Genomic DNA, 19045 nt, shown 5'->3' on the forward strand with positions numbered 1-19045 from the left:
TTGGGCAAGCGTGTACTTTACTCCTTGGAGTCCTCTAAACCTTTCTTATTCATGCACCTGTCTGACTGTCTTTTAAATGTTTTAATAGTACCTGCCTCAAGTGCCTCCTCTGGCTGTTCATTCCATATACAGTACCCACCACCCTCTGAGTGTAAAAATTGTTCGGCATGTTCTAATTAAATCTTACCCCTCTCACCTTAAACCTATGTCCTCTGGTTCTTGATTCCCCTACTCTGAGCAAGAGACTGTATGCATTCAAACTATCAGTTACCCTCGTGATTATATATGATTATGACCACCACTTCGCACCCTGTGTGTGCTCCAAGAAATAAAGTCCCAGCTTGCCGCAATATCCTCATAAATGCATTCTCTGCATTCTTTCCAGCTTCATGACATCCTTTCTATAACAGGGTGACCAAAGCTGAACACAATACTCCAAATGTGGCGTCATCAACATCTTGTACAACTGTACCCAAACCAACTCTATACTAGGTACCTGGACTGCTGAAAAGCCGTCTTTACAACCCTATGTACCTGTGATGCCATAGAAACATAGAAAATAGGTGCAGGAGGAGGCCATTCGGCCCTTCGAGCCAGCACCGCCATTCATTGTGACCATGGCTGATCGTTCCCAATCAATAACCCGTGCCTGCCTTCTCTCCATATCCCTTGATTCCACTAGCCCTTAGAGCTCTATCTAACTCTCTCTTAAATCCATCCAGTGATTTGGCCTCCACTGCCCACTATGTATCTGTAGAAATAAAGAACTGCAGATGCTGGTTTATACCAAAGATAGACACAAAGTACCTGTATTTATATGTACATTAGGTAAATGGATTCTGCAGATTATTTTGCTTAAAATTCATCATCAAAATGTAATTATTTACCTATCTGCTTGTCATCTGGTTTATCATTAGGAATTAATTTGGAGCACATAAAATGAAAAATAACTTGCTTTAATATAGCAAATATTTGTATTCTTATATTACCCCATGAAGGTACAGACTAGTGCAGCCAACAAAGTGAAACAGTGTACGTTTGAATTAGTCAGGGACCTACAGGCCTCCCACTCTAGTGAAGAAGTCCAGAAATACATTTCCATAAGGTTTATTTTTAGTCCCACGTTTGTTCTGTATGAGGTGGTTTATTGATTTGGCATATTTGCGTGTTGTGTTGCGTGCATGTGTTGAAATGTATTTTTGCCCCTGGTGTTTGAACGATGCTGAGAACTTGCATACTGACTGAACGCTCTGTTCTTCCTGTTAACAGAAAAAGCCAGAGCCAGCTCCACCTTCCACAAATCCATTCCTTGAGGATGAACCAGGAGTAGATTGTGATCCCGAGAAAGAAGGAGATCTAGAGAAGGTAAAAAAGAGGGCAAAAGGCAGATTAAAGCAGTATTATTTTACATTTATTCTGATTTTTTTTTTATGTGAGTTGCTCAGTCTTTGGGATAATTGCAGGTTGGAGACCTGGTCATAGAGTCATACAGTGTTACAATGTGGAAAATGGCCCTTCAGCCCATCTTGTCCACACCGGCCAACATATCCCAGCTACACTACTCCCTCCTGCCCGCGTTTGGTCCATATCCCTCCAAACCTATCCTATCCATGTACCTGTCTGTTTCTTAAACATTGGGATAGTCCCTGCCTCAACTACCTACTCTGGCAGCTTGTTCCATACACCCACCACCCTGTGTGTGAAAATGTTACCCCTCAGATTCCTATTAAATCTGTTCCACTTCGCCTTAAACCTATGTCCTCTGGCCGTCGATTCCCCTACTCTGGGCAAGAGACTCTGTGCATTTACCCAATCTATTCCTCTCATGATTTTATACACCTCTATAAGATCACCCCTCATCCTGTTGGGTCAAATTATGTAGGGTCTACAAGATTTCCTATTTCCAACTACTTCCAAGGAGCAGCAGTGTGGCACAGCGGTAGAGTTGCTGCCTGACTGCCAGAAACCCGGGTTCAATCCTAACTGCGGGTGCTGCCAATATGAAGTTTGCACGTTCCCCCTATGAACGCGTGGGTTTTTTCCTGGGTACTTTGGTTTCCCCCCACATTCCATAGGCATGTAGGTTTGCAAGTTAATTGGCTTCTGTAAATTATCTGTAGTGTGTGGTGTACGGATCGGCATGGACCCGGTGAGCCCAAGGGCCTGTTTCCACGCAATATCTTTAAACCAAAGTAAACTAAACTAAACTTGGGCCATTATTTTAAAAAGGGAAAGTAGACAAATTGATATTTTCCTGGAAATCTTTACTGGGAATCTTCCATTCTGCTTTGTTTTCTGATTTGCATGTTATACTGCCCCTTGAAGTCCCACTACCCCATACGCCAATATGTTTTCCCGATTTGCATGATATGTGAAAGATGCCATAGGAAGAATGGTATTCAGAACCCTTCCAACCAAGGGTGTGATTTCCACATATCTAACACAGATCAAAAAATGAGGGAAGAAGATTGGACTTTGTTGCCTTCCATCGCAGTGAGGAATGTGGGGAATCCGCTGTGGTGGATGTTTATGTTAACTTTTATGTAGATGTGTGTCTTGTTGCTGGTTTAGTATGGCTGTATGGTAATTTGCATATCACTGTACCTTAATTGGTACATGTGACAATAAGACCTTTGAAACGTTAATAGAAAGACCATTAGCAGCACCAGGTTTGTGCCATATATACTTTTATTCCAAAATTAAAAAAACACCTTAATTCTCAACTAAAACGCAAACATTTCCCTTGAATTCTGTTCTTCGGACATGGGTTTATACCCCGCAAACATTGAAGCAAAATGGATTACGTCTTTGATGAGTGCGGCACGGTGGCGCAGCTGGTAGAGCTGCTGCCTCGCAGCACCAGAGACGCGGGTTCGATCCTCACCTTGGGACAAGAGAATCAAGGATGTTTTATTGTCACGTGAGCCGAAATGGAACAATGAAATCCTTACCTGCAACAGCAGCACAACAGAGATGTAAACAGCAAAGATCCTATAGCGGAGCAAGATAGACCACTCCTTCTAAATGCAATGGGCTGACGTGTAGTACGCAACGGAGCGGAACGTGGGGCTTTTTTCATCCATTTCAGTAACCCGACCCGACTCAACCCGACTCGCAAGTGTAATCAACGTTGCGGGGGAACAATTTGTGTTAATAAATTATAATTCTGAAAATGAGGAGAAGATTTTTCCCAAATAACTTCTATATTTACGAGGATGCTTCCATAACCGGCTTCCATCTCCGCACTAGTATCCTATGGGATCTTTGGTGCGGAGACGGAAGCTGGTTACGGAAATGGGGCCGAAAATTACCCATGAATCTGCCCATGACCGTACTACGTCTTTTTCGTCGAGTGATCTATCTAGGATCTTTGGTAAACACAGTACTCAATACATAATATAATAACAAACAAAAAGTAGTTCAATATATATTAAACACAATATAGTGCAAAGACAAAATAACGCCCAAAGTCCCTAGTGCAACCCAGGCAGTTTGTAGTGTTCAAGAGCCTGATGGTTGCAGGGAATAGGCTGATCCTGAACCTGGACGTTACAGTTTTCAGACTTCTGTACCTTCTTCCCAATGGCAGGAGTGAAATGGGAGTGTGGCCAGGGTGGTGTGGGTCTCTGATGATGCTGGCTGCCTTTTTGAGGCAGCGACTCCTGGAGATCCCTTTGAGGTTGGGGAGGTCAGAACCCGTGACGGACTGGGCAGTGTTCACCTTTTTGTGATCTTCTTCGTTACTGGGCATTCGAGGAGCCAAATCAGGCCATGATGAAGCCTGTCAATATGCTCTCCACCGTACACATGTAGGAATTCAAGAGAATATTTGTTGACACACGGAATCTCCTCAAACTTCTAAGTAAGTAGAGTAGTTGGTGGGCTTTCTTTGTGATTGTATCAATGTGCTGGGTCCAGGACAGATCTTCAGGGATAGGCAGGTCCAGAAACTTGTTTGTGGTCGACTCTCTGCACCACCAACCTGTTGATGAAGACAAGTTTTTGGATCCTCGGCCTTCTTCTTCTAACGTCAACAACCAGCTCTTTGCTTCGCTGCGAACAAAGGTTAATCAGCTGATCGATCTCCCTCTTTACTCTGACTCGTCATTATCCATAATTTGTTCGGCAACGGTGGTGTCAGCCAATTTAAAGATGGAGTTGGAACTGTGTCTGGCTACACAGAGTGAGTCGAGAAGGAGGCTGAGCACACAGCCTGGTTGTGCCCTATTGCTGATGGTTATCGAGGAGGAAGTGTTGGAGACTTATATGACTTTGAGTCACCAGACTTGAGCGCCTGAGATCTGGACTTCGGAAGATTGCTGACCTCTTGGTTCATCTAAAGGGCCTGTCCCACTTTCACAACCTAATTCACGACCAGCCGAGTTTGCCCTTGACTCATACTCGCAGCATGGTCATCACGAGGTCGCAGGAGGTCGTAGCAGGCCGTGATGCTAGTCGTAGGTACTCATGGCATCAAGTAGGTCGGGGCATTTTTTCTAGCCTGATGAAAATTGTCCATGAGTAAAAAAGGTCGTGAATTAGGTCGTGAAAGTGGGACAGGCCCCTAAGGCTACTGGTTGGAGAACACTCGGATGGTTTTGGTGGGAACACACTCCTTCACACGTTCCCTCATGCAGTCAGTAATAACGGTAGCGTATTCATTCAGGTGCGTGGCCGAGTCCTTGAACATCAGCCAGTCTACCGGCTCTAAGCAGTCGCGGAGTCGTTCCTCCGCCTCCCCTGACCAGCTCTGTGCAGTCCTCACCGCTGGGGGTGCACTGAGGTCGAGGATGGCGCCGGCTCTTCAGTCGCTGCCGCGATGCAGGAAGATGCGGCACAGCCGAGTGGTCGGATTCCCCAAAGTGAGGGCGAGGGATGGAGCGAGAGGAATCTTCAATGGAGGAATCGCAGTGGTTGAGGCGAGCGGCAGACTCCTCCCAGGCAAAACCGGGCAGCGGAGCCTCGCGGCCTGAGTCTGGGTCCGCACCATGGAGGCGCCAGGTGTGGACCCGGCGGCGGTCACCCAGGAGGTCGATGAGGGCGACGGAGGTAGAGATCGAGGGTGCCGGTCGTCGAGGTCGGCAATCGTTGGGGACGCCGCTGCTCGAGGTCAGGCCGGCGGCTGAGGTCGAGGTCGGTGCCAGCAGTCGAGGACGGGCCACGGAGCCGGAGGACGCACCACCAAGAACAAAGGAGGATCTGGTGTGGGGGAACCTCCGTGAGGGGGAGAACAATGGAGGAGCTGGAACTGGATACTTTGTAACTCTGTCGGTGCCCTTTATGTGGAGACTCTTCGCATACCTTGGGATTGTAAAACAAAGAATATCACTGTGACTTGTCAAATGTGGCGTTAAATCAAGTATTCAAGTAAAGGATTCAAGAAGGAACTGCAGATGCTGGAGAATCGAAGGTAGACAAAATCGCTGGAGAAGCTCAGTGGGTGCGGAACGTTGCCTATTTCCTTCGCTCCATAGATGCTGCCACACCCGCTGAGTTTCTCCAGCAATTTTGTCTACCTTCAAGTAAAGGACATGGTGGGATTTTGGGAATCATTTCCTCTAGCTGGCCTTATTGAAGTTCCCGGCTAAGATGGGAAAGTCCCCGGATATGATACGACCACAATTCTGGATCGACCTCTGTGTGGGGTGTAATGTAGACTGCGGTCAGGATGATGGAGGTGAATTCCTTCGGGAGCTAGAAGGGAGAGCGCTTCACAACCAGGCGTTCCAGGTGCGGAGAGCAGGAGTTGGACGGAACTACAGCTGCGTGTGAGCACCATAAAGAGTTGACTATGAGGCAGACGCCACTGACTCCCTCTCCCCTACGCCTCCGTGCAGTCCACGAGATGGATGGAGAAACCTGCGGGCTGGTTGGTCGAGTTTGCGGACCCGAGGGCGAGCCATGTCTTTGTGAAACAGCGCACACAGCTCTCTATCATCTCTCTTTGTTGCCGTTTGTCTGTGCAGAGCTTGCACGTTCTCCCTACAACCGCGTGGATTTCCTCCGGGTGCTCCGGTTTTCTCCCACATTACAAAGACGTGCTGGTTTGTAGGGTAATTGGCCCTCTGTAAAATCGCCCCTATTGTACAGGGGGTGGATGCCAAAGTGGAATAACATAGAACTAGTGTGAATGGCGGTCGACATGGACACGCTGGGCCGAAGGGCCTGTTTCCATGCTGTATCTCTAAACTAAAGCCGAAGTATATGGATTTTAAGTATATTCATTGGACAACAAGCATTATATGAGGCCCACGTTTTATTTCTGGGGGCAGTTGATCTGCAGAGTGGATTTTTAAAAAGGCCCCAAAACTTTGCTGAAAGCTCAGCAGATTTAATGACAAAATAGCTGAACCTGCTCTGACACTGGCCAACTCTGTGCGCTGAGTGAATTATTTCAACACTGGTAGTAATAGCGCTGTGATCGGCTTGATCTGCTAAACCTAACGATTGAACAGTCCACACCACCCACACGAAGAGCAGCACTTTTGGTGGGAACCAGGAGGTGTCTTTGTGCACCATTAAACTATCTGCATTTAACTTCTTCACACTTGTTATGTTAGTAAACTCCAGTTCAGACTTCGAGTCACAGAGTGATACAACGTGGAAACAGGCCCTTTGGCCCAACTTGCCCACAACGACCAACAGGTCCCATCTACACTATGCGTTAGATTCACGAGACTATGGAAAACCAGTGAATGGTAAAGCAAACCAACGTCGCTTTATGAATAGCCCATTTTCTGCTTGAGGAGGAAAAGTGCTTTAAATCATTATTGGTCACGGATAGCTTTGTGGTTTAGTGCAGGATCCATTTGGTTACAGACCATAAAGAATTAGTAGCGTGGCCTTCAACGTACAAGCATAAAATATTATGTACATTCAATATGTTGTAAATAATATAAGTTGAAGTGGAATGGAATGAGGGGTGGTGGCAAATTTGATTTAAATGCTAGTTAGAAGAGAGCACCTTCTCAGTGTGGCTGTCAGTGGCAACTTGTACACCCCAATACACACACGTTGTTTGGATACAGGCGGAAAGATTCTCACGGTATGTTAAAATAGGTGTCATAAATAATTGTGAGGACGAAGGAAAGCTGTAAGACGATATTGATATATTGGAATGGGCAACAAAGTTATTTTTGGGAAGTCTAACTTGGGTAGAACCTTCGCAGTGGATGGAAGGGCTCTGGGGAGTGTTGCAGAGCAGAGGGAACTAGGAGTGCAAGGTGAAGGTTCCTTGAATGTAGCGTCGCAGGTAGATAGGGTGGGCAAAAAGGCTTTTGGCACATTGGCCGTCATCAGCCATAGTATTGATTATAGAAGTAGGGAGGCCATGTTGCAGTTGTGTAAGATGTTGGTGAGGCCGCATTTAGAGTATTAACCATATAACCATATAACAATTACAGCACGGAAACAGGCCATCTCGACCCTTCTAGTCCGTGCCAAACACGTATTCTCCCCTAGTCCCATATACCTGCGCTCAGACCATAATCCTTTCCCGTCCATATAACTATCCAATTTATTTTTAAATGATAAAAACGAACCTGCCTCCACCACCTTCGCTGGAAGCTCATTCCACACAGCCACCACTCTCTGAGTAAAGAAGTTCCCCCTCATGTTACCCCTAAACTTCTGTCCCTTAATTCTCAAGTCATGTCCCCTTGTTTGAATCTTCCCTACTCTCAGTGGGAAAAGCTTATCCACGTCAACTCTGTCTATCCCTCTCATCATTTTAAAGACCTCTATCAAGTCCCCCCTTAACCATCTGCGCTCCAAAGAATAAAGCCCTAACTTGTTCAACCTTTCTCTGTAACTTAGTTTGTGCTCAGTTCTGGGAAAGATGTTGTCATGCTGGAAAGGGTTCAGGGAAGATTCATGAGGGTGAGGGGGTAAAAATATTTAACAGGAGGAACCTGAGGGGTTTATGGAACGAGCTGCCAGAGGAGGAAGTTAAAGCAGGTACTATTGCAATGTTTAAGAAAGATTTAGACAGATACATGGATAGGACAGGATTAGAGGGATTATAGGCCAAACGCAGGCAGATGGGACTAGTGTAGATCAGACCTGTTGGCCAGTGTGGGCAAGTTGGGCCGAAGGGTCTGTTTCCATGTTGTAGTCTGAAATAGAGTTTTACTTAAATAACAAATATGTCGAAGTTAAATGCAGATAGTTTAATGGTGCTTTTATTGTCTCACGTGCGTTGTGCAAACACACTGTGAAATTATTTTCTTATGTACAGTCCAGTATAGTATTGCCATACCCAGGCACATCCCCGATTAGCAGGTGTACAGAAATATTCCAATGATCCCACATGCAAGAGACATCATGTTTTGGCACCAGACCAGTCCGTGCTCAAGTTGTTAAGAACGGTACCTGTTCCAGGCGAGCCCCAGGCTGCTGCGGGGCCTCCAGCCGTTGCCTTCCTTGGACGTGTGGATCCATCGGCGAACTCACATCCCTCTCCTCGCCCGTCCACCTTTGTGCCCGGGGGGTACCTCCTGAAGTCGACCTCGAGGGTGCGTTGGGCCAGACCCCGGTTCCCTCTGCTCTTCTACCGGCCTCGCTCCTCGCACGTCACGTCCGTCGTCATCACCGGTTCCATCCTCCTTGTCTCTGGTCTCTGTGGCTTGGCAGGCCTTCCTTTCCAGTTCCGCGGTCCGCCCAGCCGTGCGTTGGGCTAAGGGGGACTGGCTTGGTGGCTTCTCACTGTAGGCTGCAGCCCTCTGGAAGCTTCAGCCACGCGCAGTCCTCTGGAAGCTCCGGCTACCAAACCGCAAACCACAAAGTGCTGGGGGGGACTCAGCGGAGAAGGAGTCGGCAGACGAAGTTTTGGGTCAAGACCCTTCTTCAGACAGAAAAAAACTTCTTGAGATTGAAAGAGGGTCCTGATCTAAAACGCCCGATTGTGCCGAATACCCAACCGCCAACAGGACGGGACCGGTGGATGCTGGAGAATACCGTCCATTTGCTCCAATGATCACAGCTCCTCGTCCATTCATCATCGTCATCGTTGACCCACATTCTCCCCAGTCTGCTCCCACAGGCAGAGCCCACCATCGACCTTCCCAGCCTCCCCAGCTGTTCCCAGGATGGGTCTGCTGATTCCCAATGCCACCGCCGACTCCCAGCCTCCCAGGCCACCCCCAGGTCGAGCCCCCTGACTCCTCCACCACCCACGGGCCAGGCCCACCACTGTCCATATGCTCCCCGGCAGCTCCTAAGGCCAGGTCCACCGCTGACTCACAGCCTCCCAGACCAGGCCCACCACCTCCGACATTACCGCTGACCCACGGTCTCCCCCCGGCCGCCCACAGGCCGAGCCCACTGATGACCGCAGCCTCCGAGGCCCCTCCCAGGCGGGCCCAACTGCTCCCGCCTTCTAGTTCAGGCCCACCGACTCAGATGCCAGCGCCGACCCTCACAGTCATCCTGGCTGCCCACAGCCCCGGCCCACCACCAACTCTCACAGCCTCCCCGGCCGGGCCCACCAACTCCCAGTCGGTCCCACCAACTCCCAAAGCCACCGCTTTCCCTTCCTCCCACAGGCCGTGGCCACATCAACGCTCACCGTCTCCCCTGCAATGTCCAAATTCTGTCTGCCCTCAATTGCTGTAGGAAGGAACTGCAGATGCTGGTTTAAACTGAAGATAGACACAAAATGCTGGACTACCTCAGCGGGTCAGGCAGCATTTCTGGAGAGAAGGAATGGGTGACATTTCGGATCGAGACCCTTCTTCAGTTTGTGTCTATGCTCTCAACTGCTAAAGTATTCAAGAGAGTGAGTGATTATAAAAATGTTAAATCCACTGTTGTTGCAATGTCAGCGAAGAGTGAGTTTAGCAACAAATATAAATTGAGCACTAATTTGCATAAATCTATGAGTTTATTTTGATGGAAATTAGTATCATGGATTTTTTTTCATTTTAATGCCTAGGTTTTGGAAAAAAACAAGCGTAGCACATTCCTCTTTTACCATAACCACAGGGAAACTATTTGGAAGAGGCACATACTTTCCACACCTCCAACCCATGTCCAAGGGATTCCCAAATGCCACTTTCCGGGAACACCATGTATGCCTTCTTTGTACACTCAAATGATGGCTGTCAATGACACTTAGTCACTGTAAAACAACCCTGTAATTATCTCGCTATTTCTTTTTAAAACATGCCAAATTCTGTCACTCACGCTTATACATGGTCTGGCTACCTGTTATAGAATTTCAATGTCAGCTCACTTTGCCAATATTTGCCCAAAGGTGGTGCAGCGGTAGAGTTGCTGCCTCACAGCGCCAGAGACCCGGATTCGACCCTGACTACGGGTGCTGTCTGTACAGAGTTTGCAAATTCTCCCCATGACCGCTGGGGTTTCCTTAGGTTGCTCAGGTTTCTTTCCACATTCCAAAGACGTGCAGGTTTGTAGGTTCATTGGCTTTGGTGAAATTGTAAATGCATTGTCCCCAGTGTGTAGGATCGTGCTAGTACGGGGATTGCTGGTCGGCGCAGACTAGGTGGGCCGAAGGGCCACTAAACTAAACTACACTAAACTACATTTTCCTTGATCTCCACCCCCTTATGGCAGCGACTCCTGTCAAAGTGACACCTTACACTTCCTTATCTTTGTATCTCCCTCTCCCCAGAGTCTCAGTCTGAAGAAGGGTCTCGACCTGAAACGTCACCCATTCATTCTCTCCAGAGATGCTGCCTGTCCCACCGAGTTACTCCAGGATTTTGTGTCTACATTAGACGACACTAAACTAAACAACACTAAACTACACTAACCTAAAGTAAACTACGCTACACCAAACTCAAGAACACTAAATAAAAGCTACCTCAAGGAAGATGCTGGAATTTCGAGCAGCTTTGATTTATCTGCTGAGTCTGCTTAATAAATTATATTGGAACTGTGGGATCGGTTTCCTAGCTGGAGTAAACTGGATTCAAAACCACCAGAAACACTGCTAAGAATTAGAACTTGTTTTTTTTCCTCTTGAGTGGAAAAAAATCTGGCTTTTGTTAATGTTAGTGTAATGAAGTTGCACTGTATAAAAATAATTCTGTGAAAATCCAGCCATATAAATAGTATTCCCAGCCAACTTAAATTATTTAGGAACATCTGTTTGAAAGCAGGATACGTCTGCTATTTAAAACATATATCCCAACCCTTTCTCTCTCAAAAATGCTGCCTCATGTTATAGTGTCAGAGTCAAACTGCACGGAAACAGGCCCTTTGGCCCAACCTGTCCCTGCTGATCAACATGCTCCATCTACATTGGTCCCATTTGCCTGTGTTTGGCCCGTATCCCTCTGAGCTTTTCCTATCCATGTTGGAGCAGAGCACAAAATAGGCCAACACCAGATGACCATTCTTTGGGGCGGCACGCTGGTGCTGCGGTAGAGTTGCTGCCTTATACTGCGTGTTCGGCTTCAATCCAGAGCCCTGGGGAGGGAGGGCGGCTGGGCTGCTGGCGGGGCGGCCGGCCGGCCGAGTGCGAATCGACCGTGAGCGGGCGGCGAACAAATGACTGAGAGTCGGGGGGGGGGGGGGTCATAACTCTCAACGCGTGGAAAAAAATGCCCAGCAGGCTGCTCGTTGAAAAGGCTGCCGCGAGGAGCAGAGCCATTGTGACGTCATCAGCTCGTTAGCTTTAAAAAATATTTCATTTTTGTGAACGATTTTAATAAATAACTCAACAAAAAATTTGTCAAAATTTCAGATTAGGCGATTTTTAAGATCACGAGGTAAATCTCTATCGGAATATGTAAAAATTTCACCGTTAGTGAGTCGTGTTTTCGAGGAGATGTGAATCACAGACAAACAATACACACACACACACACACACACACAAATAAACCCATCCACATTCAAGATCAGAGTTTTATAATTATAGAGATGTAGTTAGTTTAGTTTATTGTCATGTGTACCGAGGTACAGTGAACAGCTTTGCATGTTATCCAAACAGACCAGATGTTACTGAACATAAATACAATCATGTCAACCTCAAGTATAATAGTTCAGAGATACAACATAGAAACAGGTGCTTCGGCCCACCGAGCCCGCACGCACCAGTGATCCCTGAACACTAATATTATCCTACACACTTGGGACAATTTACAATTGTTACCAGAGCCAATTAACCTACAAATCTTTACGTCTTTGGAATGTGGGAGTAAACCGGAGCACCCAGGGAAAACCCATGCGGTCATGGAAAGAACGTACAAACTCTGTATAGAAGCTCCCGTGGTCAGGATTCAACTTAGGTCTCTGACACTTTAAGGCAGCAACTCTCCCACTGTGCCACTGCGCAGAATATGGTTCTCAGCACTGTAACACATTGTCTGTATACATCTTATAATTACAAGCATAATCACTAGCAGGCCTCCTCTGGCATAAAAACGGAATTATTAGAAGCTTTCCAATTATTTTAAATCAAGTGAGATTTTAAAATTCACCAATTTTTCAATAGTTGCTGATCTGTCTGTTTTGTTTTACACTTAATTCAATCTTTCCCTATTTTTCTCTTTCTGGTACTGAATTTCTCAGCTTTAATGTGTGCTTGTTTTCCAGTTCTGAATTCCCTTTGGTTGCCAAGCTGCATAAGGTCCCAGTTATCACTTTTCACTTTTGGCAGCAGGGGCAGAAGGCCGAGGAACTGAATGGAGTTAGCAGGCATTAATGGAGTGATTTGTCACAGACCCAGGGACCTTCTTGTTCAAGTCCCGGCCTTTACAAATTCACAAGCACAAGTTGTGTTGTGGCATTGAACAAGCTGTGGGCCTCTCCTTTTTGCACGGTGGCGCAGCTGTAGAGTCGCTGCCTCAGAGCGCCAAAGACTAGGGTTCGATCCTGACTACAGGTGCTGTCTGTGCGGCGTTTGTACGTTCTCCTGTGACCTGCATGGGTTTTCTCCGTGTGCTCCGGTTTCCTCCCACACTCCAAAGATGTGCAGGGTTGTAGGTTAATTGGCTTCGGTAAAATTGTAAATTGTCCCTAGTGTGTGTAGGATAGAGTTAATGCGTGGGAATCGCTGGTCAGCACAGACTTGGTGGGCCGAAGGGACTGTATCCCCAAACTAAACTAAACTAGATACAGTGGTGTCTAGGCAGGGACAATGTGTGTGGGAGATGAGGGGGGTTTGGAGTGATGACAACCTGGAGACTCAGCTCAACAGATGAGTGGAGTGAGGGATGATGGGCAATGGGTGGCAGATATGTGGTCAGGCTGTGGAAAGGATGGTGGGCCTGCTGGAGTTTCACAAGCTTAGAGGGAGAAGTTGGAGATGAGGGGCAAGGTTTGAGAAGTCGTATGGCCAACTCCATTTTCTTACATCAAGTGACTATGCTCCAAAGAGAACCTTATTATGAAGCAGCCATCTCAAGGGTGTTGCCAGGACTTGAGGGCCTGAGCTATAGGGAGAGGTTGGGCAGGCTAGGACATAATTTATTGGAGTGCAGGAGGCTGAGGGGTGATCTTATAAAATCATGAGGGCAATGGTTTGGATTAATGCGCAGTCACGCAGCAAAGGCTTTTCATTCAAACTTTTTCATTCAGAAGGTGGTCCGTATATGGAACGAGCTACCGGGGGAGGTAGATGAGGCAGGTCCTATAACAACAATTAGAAGATATTTGAACAGGTATGTCAATGTGAGAGGTTTGGAGGGATATGGGCCACATGCGGGGAGGTGAGACTAGTGTAGATGATGCATCTTGGCTAGTATGGTAAAGCTGGGAGAAAGGGCCTGTTTTGATGCTGTATGACTTGATTAGTACGGGTGTCAGAGGTTATGAGAAGGCAGGAGAATAGGGTTAGGATGGAGAGATAGATCAGCCATGATTAAATGGCAGTGGACTTGATGGGCCGAATGGCCTAATTCTACTCCTATCAGATGATGATCTTATGACTCTACGATGCTCTGACCTCCATGGCCTGGGATCTGCTTGAGTTTATTTAGTTCATTGTCACTTTTACGGAGGTACAGTGAAAAGCATTTTTTGTTGCGTGCTATCCAGTCAGCGGAAAGACTACATGATTACAGTCAAGCCATCCACAGTGTACAGATACAGGATAATGGGAATAGCGTTTAGTGCAAGATAAAGTCCAGTAAAGTCCGATTAAAGATAGTCTGAGGGTCTCTAATATGGGACGCCTTTAGCTACAGTACCTCTGCTTCACAGATGGTTAAGGGAGACTTCAAGGGCAGCGCTTGCATGATCCCAAAGCTAGAATGTTGCCCAGCGCACTGTGCTCCTTCATGCTTCAAAACGTTTAGCGTTTGTGGAATCTGCTGTAAGATCATAATTCGCCCTTGTGAACAATTTTTTTCCCTTGAAGTCTTCTTCTTTCCGAGTCCATCGTGTTACAAATGTTGGCCTCGCTGTCATCGTCCGTCCTGAATAGGACGCAAGCTTCCGGCGACAATCAGTGGGAGCCATCACGTGTCGCAGTAGATGATGGTGGTAGCAGAATTAGCTCAGGATACTTCCAGTTTCCAGCCCCGCGACGTGGACGCTTCTGCCATGGGGCCTTCCTTGAAGTTGAGTTTCACAAGCCACACAATCTTGGCATTATGTGAACTAAATTTTAGGCAGGTAATTTTTGGTGTTTAGATTTGGCATAAAGATACTGGTCTCAGTGCATCCCTGTTTGATGACCGGTTATTTCTGGAGAAACTTCATGGCTCAATGGTTCTTTATTACCACGTGTACCAAGGTACAGTGAAGTACATTTTTTTGCATATAGATCAGGGAGATTATTGCCGTACATAAGTCCAATCCCCCATTGTACAGAATGCATAGAAGCCGCATACTGGGTCCAAATGCAAGAGTCCCCTGGTTTTGGCACCATTTTCAAAGTCGCAGCTGCAGCTGGTCATAAAGGCTTGGAAATAAAACAGAACAGGTCTCTGCTTTCTGAGCTTCTTCTGTTCCACAATAGAGTTGAATTTCCGGGAAAACGTTGGGTGAAAAGATGGAAATATTTATGTAAAAACTGCAAATTAAAATGAGCTCTGAGAAGTATATTGTTCAGAGAGGGGTTAGTTTAGAGATACAGCCCGGAAACAGGCCCTCCGGTCCACGCCGACCAGCGATCCCCGTACATTAACAATATCCTGCACACACTAGAGACAATTTTTACATTTACCAAGCCAATTTACCTACATACCTGCACGTCTTTGGACTGTGGGAAGAAACCAAAGATCTCGGAGAAAACTCACGCAGGTCACGGGGAGAACGTACAAACTCCGTACAGACAGCACCCGTAGTCGGGATCGAACCCGGGTCTCTGGCTCTGCAAGCACTGTAATGCAGCAACTCTACTGCTGCGCCACCGTGCGTCCCGTTTTGAACAAAACCAGTATGAATTCACTGTGATACTGCTGCTTGATCTGATCTGTGGACAAGTTAGCTATGATATTGCAATGGCATTTGTCTTTGTTTTCCTTATGCTTTAAAAATATACAATGGGTGAGCTCTTTTTGAACTTATTAGATACAGTGTTGGCAGATAATTCTGGTTATGCATGACCAGATAACACAGCACTTGCCATCCCCTGTGTAAAGAAATAACTTGCCCCGCACATCTCCTTCAAACGTAGCCCCTCCCGGGAGTTGCACAACTCCCTTGGCTGGTGGACTACAAGCACTGCAATGGTTCAATGTTGCTTTTATTGTCACATGTGCAAAGTGCTAGTTTAGTTTAGTTTAGAGATACAGTGCGGAAACAGGCCCTTCAGCCCACCGAGTCCATGCCGACCAGTGATCCCCACACACAAGCACTATCCTACACACTAGGGACAATTTACAATTTTACCAAGCCAATGAACCGACAAACCAGTACTTGTGGGAGGAAACCGGAGCATCCGGAGAAAACCCCACGTGAGTCATGGGGAGAACGTACAAACTCCGTACAGACAGCATCCGTAGTCAGGATGAAACCCGGGTGCCTGCCGCTGTGAGGCAGCAACTCTACCGCTGCGCCACACAGTTCGTTGTGTCTACAATTCTAAGCTGTAGTCTAGTTTTATTCCCTGCCGTTAGTCAGGAAAGACAAATCAGGACTACTTGGAATGTGGTTAACAAAGTACAAGATGCTGCTAATGGCACGCACCCGTGCAGTTTTTCCAAGTGAGAGGAACCTTTACTGTGACCTTGGTCGGCCTTCATGGTTGGAAGGAAACGATAGTCTTTACTTTAGTCAATTGGAATATTTTCCTTTTTGTGTCTGAGTTTCAACACAGGAACAACTTCAAAGCTGCCTGCTGTTTATTTATAGTCCAGATTTTCTTCTTAGCAGCAGAGAGTTCAGCTTGCACGCTGGGGAGTGTGGGGGGACATGGGGGTGAGAAAACATTAACGTCTGTCCGACTGGTCTCTCTTTCCAAAATTTGAAGCAGATTCCATCAAGATTCCGCTAATTTTATTTTGCGTAAAGCAGGGGTCGGCGACCTGCGGCCCCCGGGCCGAATGCGGCCCGTAACCCGAAATCATCCGGCCCGCAGGCGTATTTTTTTTATCTGTAAGCATCCGGCCCGCAGACATCCATCAACTCCGGTACCTCCCGAGGCTGCGGCGCCCAGGCGCGGTGACGCAAGGAAGCCTGCGTTGGCGGTCGCATTGGTGGAGCCGCCGAACTCTGGCTGTACCGCTTCCTGCGCAAAGCCGCCGGCATCGGGATTGGGCATCGGGATTGTCCATAGGCAGGGTCGAGTGAGTATGAGTATTTGAGCCGCCGGTACAGCCATGTTGGTGAGTGCCCGTAACTAGGGGCCAGTGCATATGGGGTCCTCGATGGGGCGGGATCTATATGAACACATGATTTGATGCCTGCCATCCGGGGCGGGATGGGGGATCCATGTGTGCTCGTGATAGATGTGGCCCGCCATCACATACATGCGCCCTGGCCCCTATGCAGAACAAGGTTGCCGACCCCTGACGTAAAGCGTGCAAACCAACTGCTCTTTAGGTCGTAGAATTTAGAGACACATCGTGGAAACAGGCCCTTCGGCCCACCGTGTCTAGGACGACCAGCAATCTCCCCGTGCACTAGCACTATACTACACACTAGGGACAATTTACAATTTACAGAAGCCAATTAACCTACAAACCCGCACGTCTTTTGGAATGTGGGAGCAGTACCCGGGGAAAATCCATGTGGTCACAGGGAGAACGTACAAACTCCACATAGACAGCACCCGAGGTAAGAATCAAACCCAGGTCCCTGATAAGTTATTGGTAGCTTACAGAGTTTTGAGATTTTGGAGGTTTTAAGGTGAGGATTTAACTTTTTAATTGAAATCAGTCCAGGTTTTGGAAGCTGCTCTAAGAGCTGAGCTCCCAGATTGTACAAAGATGTCGACAGCTTCAAGCTCCCTGCCTTCGGGTCGGGTCAGGTCAGGATGTAGTGACTTCGAGGCCCATGTTAGGACCCAGGGAATGCTCGTGTTATGCAGAATTCCCACCCTTCAGACGGGGTATTAAACCACTGTGCAGCAATGCAGACTAACGTGAACAATTGCATGGTTCAACTTGAAACAGAGCGGAAAGCATAGAGGCGTACAGTATGGACACAGGCCCTTCGGCCATTCAGACTAAGTTCCTCCATATTTGCTAGTCCTATTTGGCCCATATCCCGCATAACTTTTCCAATCCATGTACCTGTCCAAATGTCTTTTAAATGCTATACCTACTGCAGAAGATTGAACTTTATTACCTTCCATCACAGTGAGGAATGAGGGGAGTCGCTGTGGTGGATGTTTATGTTAACTTTTATTTTATGTGGCTGTGTGTCTTGTTGCTTTTCACTTATGGTTGTATGGTAACTGAAATTTCACTGTAGCTTAATTAGTACATGAGACAATAAACTGAACTTGAATCTCGATGGTGTATGAATGTTATAGTACCTACCTGAACTACCTCCTTTGGCCGCTCGTGCCATGCACCCTCTGTTTGGAAAAAGTTGCCCCTCAGGTTCCTATTAACTCTTTCCCCTCTCATCTTAGACCTATGTCTTCTGATTCTTGATTCAACGTTACCCAGGGAAAAAATCACCCTGTCTATTCCCCACATGATTTTATACACCTCAATAAGATTACCTCCCTCCCTCCTGCGCTCCAAGGAATAAAGCCCCAGCCTGCCCAACCTCTCCCTAAAGCTCTCAAGCCCTGGCCAGGATTCCAGCTTTAGACTTAATCAACCAGCGAACTGCTGATTTATCTTGTATACTGTTTGACCACAACTGTTGTCATATTTTATTTGTGGGCAAAACTTTGATATTGTGCCAACTTGCTGTGTGATCACAATTGGTTAACATAGAAAATAGGTGCAGGAGTAGGCCGTTTGGCCCTTTGAGCCAGCACCGCCGTTCAATATGATCATTGCAGATAATCCAAAATCTGTACCCTGTTATGGCTTTTTCCCCATATCCCTTGATTCCCTCAGCCCTAAGAGCTATATTGAAAGGGCCTGTCCCACTTTCACGACCTAATTCATGACCTCGGCCCAGTTTACCCGTGACTCATACTCGCAGCATGGTCGTCACGAGGTCGTAGGAGGTCGTAGGTAGGTCGTAGCAGGACGTGATGCTAGACGTAGGTACTCGTGGCATCAAGTAGGTCGGGGCGTTTTTCTAGCCTGATGAAAAATGTCCACGAGTAAAAAAGGTCGTGAATTAGGTTGTGAAAGTTGGACAGGCCCAAACCTCTATCTTGAAAACATCCAGTGAATTGGCCTCTACTGCCTTATGTGGCGGAGAATTCCACAGATTCACAATTCTCTAAGTTAAAAGGTTTTCCTCAATTATCTATATATTGCTAAAACTCTCATCTTGACCACTTCCTGTCTGCGTTGCAAATAAATTTGCGCAAAAACGATTCCCCATAGCACTACGATTTTTCGCCACCCTAAGGGCCGGTCCCACGAGCATGCGACCTGCATGCGGCAAGCGCGACCAAACCGGAAGCGTGGGCCGAGCGGAGGTCGAGTGAGTGACGTGAAGTTCGAGCGAAGTCCGCGGGAAATTCGCGCGTGACTTACGGCGTCAAGACGCTGCGTAT

At 47.2% G+C, this 19045-nt stretch overlaps 1 protein-coding gene across 1 annotated transcript in view; it reads left to right on the forward strand.

Annotated features, from left to right (window-relative positions):
* Positions 1–19045, forward strand: part of vps53 (VPS53 subunit of GARP complex) — a 359847-nt gene that overhangs the window by 142348 nt on the left and 198454 nt on the right. The window contains exon 12 of the mRNA XM_033045623.1: positions 1270–1365. Coding sequence (XP_032901514.1) covers positions 1270–1365 — 96 coding nt within the window. The remainder of the gene's footprint in view (positions 1–1269; positions 1366–19045) is intronic.

Source organism: Amblyraja radiata, chromosome 28 (genome assembly GCF_010909765.2).
Source record: "Amblyraja radiata isolate CabotCenter1 chromosome 28, sAmbRad1.1.pri, whole genome shotgun sequence".
In the NCBI taxonomy this organism is placed as follows: domain Eukaryota; kingdom Metazoa; phylum Chordata; class Chondrichthyes; order Rajiformes; family Rajidae; genus Amblyraja; species Amblyraja radiata.